The sequence below is a fragment of the Procambarus clarkii genome, chromosome 32 (genome assembly GCF_040958095.1).
Source record: "Procambarus clarkii isolate CNS0578487 chromosome 32, FALCON_Pclarkii_2.0, whole genome shotgun sequence".
NCBI classification, from domain to species: Eukaryota; Metazoa; Arthropoda; class Malacostraca; order Decapoda; family Cambaridae; genus Procambarus; species Procambarus clarkii.
Window position 1 is genome coordinate 42,236,976 of NC_091181.1, and position 3,553 is coordinate 42,240,528.

The following is a 3,553-nucleotide window of genomic DNA, read 5'->3' on the forward strand; positions in this document are numbered from 1 at the left end:
GGGCCTTGAATAGTAGGCTGAGAAGTGCGTTCTGGCTACTAGGTACGACATATATATATATACATTATATATATATATATATATATATATATATATATATATATATATATATATATATATATATATATATATATATGTCGTACCTAGTAGCCAGAACTCACTTCTGAGCCTACTATTCAAGGCCCGATTTGCCTAATAAGCCAAGTTTTCATGAATTAATATATTTACTATAATTTTTTTCTTATGAAATGATAAAGCAACCCTTTTCTCTATGTATGAGGTCAATTTTTTTTTATTGGAGTTAAAATTAACGTAGATATATGACCGAACCTAACCAACCCTACCTAACCTAACCTAACCTATATTTATAGGTAAGGTTAGGTTAGGTAGCCAAAAAAAACTAGGTTAGGTTAGGTTAGGTAGGTTAGGTAGACGAAAAAACATTAATTCATGAAAACTTGGCTTATTAGGCAAATCGGGCCTTGAATAGTAGGCTGAGAAGTGCGTTCTGGCTATTAGGTACGACATATATATATATATATATATATATATATATGTGTGTGTGTGTGTGTGTCTGTGTGTTGTGTGAAAACAATGAGAGGATTTTCTCTTCGTGGGCATAACACGGTGTGCTTTGTTTTGTAAGGCATTGTATGAACCGGTAGACAATACCTGCTTGCTTGACACCTGCTTGATGGGTTTCTAGGTGTTCTTCTACTACCCAAGACCGGCCAAGGGCCAGGCCTGACTTGTGAGAGCCTGGTTCAACAGGCTGTACATGGAGCGGCCCGCAGGCCCAACACTATATCCACTACAGCCACTACATATCCACATATCCACAACAGCCCAGTCGATCCAACACTCTTTTTTTTAAAGAACTCTCTAGTTTTCTCTTGAAGATGTCCACGGTTGTTCCGGCAATATTTTTTATACCCGCTTGAAGGATGCTGAACAACCGTGGACCTCCGATGTTTATATAGTGTTCTCTGATTGTGCTTATGACACCCCTGTTCTTCACTGGTTCAATTCTGCATTTTCGTCCATATCGTTCACTCCAATATGTTGTTATTTATCAGCTATTGGAAATAAACCAACATATAATTGTCATTTGCATGCTAAGCACAGCATTTACTAACATGTAGAACTAATTGAAATAAATATTTTCCCTACTGCGTATTATTTGCCAAATTCTTCCTACTTGGCATGGAGATATTGCGTCAGAAAATTCCGCAGAGGCACTGATTCCTAAATTCATTTCATTATTTTATTTATTTGTTTCCCTCTTTTGTCAGAGGATGGTTCTTCGAATATTTCTATTTCAGTTAATTAAATATTATTTACATTAAGAGTTAGATTTCCCACCTCAACAACTATTAGTATATATCAACTGTTATATATCAGTACTATGATATATTGTTTATAAGAGCCTTAAACGTAGTGTACATGTGTCTTAAAGCATCCATGGTCCATCCCACGACCTTCACATGAACTGCATCCACCATCTTAGCCTAGCCTGGGACGACGAGGATATCAGCCATCATAGCCTAGCCTGGGACGACGAGGATATCAGCCATCATAGCCTAGCCTGGGACGACGAGGACATCAGCCATCATAGCCTAGCCTGGGACGATGAGGACATCAGCCATCATAGCCTAGCCTGGGACGATGAGGACATCAGCCATCATAGCCTAGCCTGGGACGATGAGGACATCAGCCATCATAGCCTAGCCTGGGACGATGAGGACATCAGCCATCATAGCCTAGCCTGGGACGATGAGGACATCAGCCATCATAGCCTAGCCTGGGACGATGAGGACATCAGCCATCATAGCCTAGCCTGGGACGATGAGGACATCAGCCATCATAGCCTAGCCTGGGACGATGAGGACATCAGCCATCATAGCCTAGCCTGGGACGATGAGGACATCAGCCATCATAGCCTAGCCTGGGATGATGAGGACATCAGCCATCATAGTCTAGCCTGGGACGATGAGGACATCAGCCATCATAGCCTAGCCTGGGACGATGAGGACATCAGCCATCATAGCCTAGCCTGGGACGATGAGGACATCAGCCATCATAGCCTAGCCCGGCACCATACCCAAGACCACATGAAATACCAAAATTAAATGGCTGAACTTGATTATAAAAAATGTGATGCATTATTCACGAAATGGAGGTTATAAGAGCACTCTGGAGCCTGAACCCTCCACCCCCGGGTCTCCGCGGGAGGGAGAGAGAACAAGAAACGTCAAATGATATCTTAAACTAATTTTAATTCACTGTGTTGAGGGACAGAACGCCAGAGTGTATTCATACACGTTTGGCTTTCATCGAGTATGCCCCCCCCATCCCCCCAAGGCCGAATCACTGACCCCGTCCAGGATGCAACCCCCCACAACAAGCTGACTATCTCCTGAGTACTTACTTACTGTAAGGTGAACAGAGGCATAGCGTAAAAGAAAATGTGTCCAACTATTTCTGTCCCGCCGGGATTCGAAACCGGAATTCTCGATTGTGAGTCGAGAACGAACCGTCTGTACTACCGGGACCAGTAAAGAAACTAAACGTTCAAGTATCCGTTGGGAATGAACGGTTCCAAACAGAAGGCTGTTGTAACCAGACCGTTCTCGAGATTTTAACAAGCATCAAATTCGAAGTTGTTTTGCCTAACAAGAAACATTCAAACTCACCGCACTATACCTGACCAATAGTAGGCGATGCTCATTACTCCCATGAAGCGTTAATAATTAGTGTAATTATTTTCGTTAAAACAAGGGAATTACAACACTGTGATCAAGAGCGTCACATCTGTGTCGCATTATGTGTAAGGACGCACTGGAGGCATTAAACCACAGTCAACCTGCTCTAAAATATAAAGGATCAACTTCAAAGGATATCAAAAAGTTCCCCAACAAACGCTCCTGTCAAACACACAATAGAATCACAATAACGTGATATATCAGTGAGAAAATCTTTGGAGCCGAGCGTGTGGGTTACACGTAAAAATTTAATTGGGAATCAGCTCGGTGCCTCCGAATTGCTAGTGAGCTTGGGAGGACTCTGCAGGTTGAGTAACTTTTAGCACACCATGATCCATAGGATAAGGTGCACGTCTGGAGTCACTTATAACCTCAGGCGAGTGCTGGGGTTAAAAGTCTCACCACTTCATATAATTAATACTTCATTAAAATTCATAAAAATAAAATACAGTCGGGGGCAAAGTGGTTACAGTAGTGGACTGCCAAGAGGTATGGAGTATGGAGGCCCTGGCTGATAGGGTTCGAATCCATCAGGTGCCAGGAGTTTTCTGATTATATATATATATATATATATATATATATATATATATATATATATATATATATATATATATATATATATATATATATATAAATAATAGCCTCCTGGTATAGCCTATTATATATATATATATATATATATATATATATATATATATATATATATATATATATATATATATATATATATATATATATATATATATATATATATATAATAGCGCCTCAGCGTGGCGATACAGAGGGGAAAT

The 3,553-nt window shown here is 40.3% G+C and overlaps 1 protein-coding gene across 1 annotated transcript; it reads left to right on the forward strand.

Moving 5' to 3' along the window:
• The first annotated feature begins 1,484 nt into the window (after nt 1-1,484).
• On the forward strand, nt 1,485-2,129 carry LOC138370549 (uncharacterized). Its single transcript, XM_069334934.1, has one exon. It carries the CDS (start codon nt 1,485-1,487, stop codon nt 2,127-2,129), a length of 645 nt encoding a protein of 214 aa, XP_069191035.1.
• The last annotated feature ends 1,424 nt before the right edge of the window (nt 2,130-3,553 follow it).

Bases quoted from the DNA above. Each gene is read 5' to 3' on its own strand.
- LOC138370549 (XM_069334934.1), top strand. From the start codon at position 1,485: ATGAACTGCATCCACCATCTTAGCCTAGCCTGGGACGACGAGGATATC.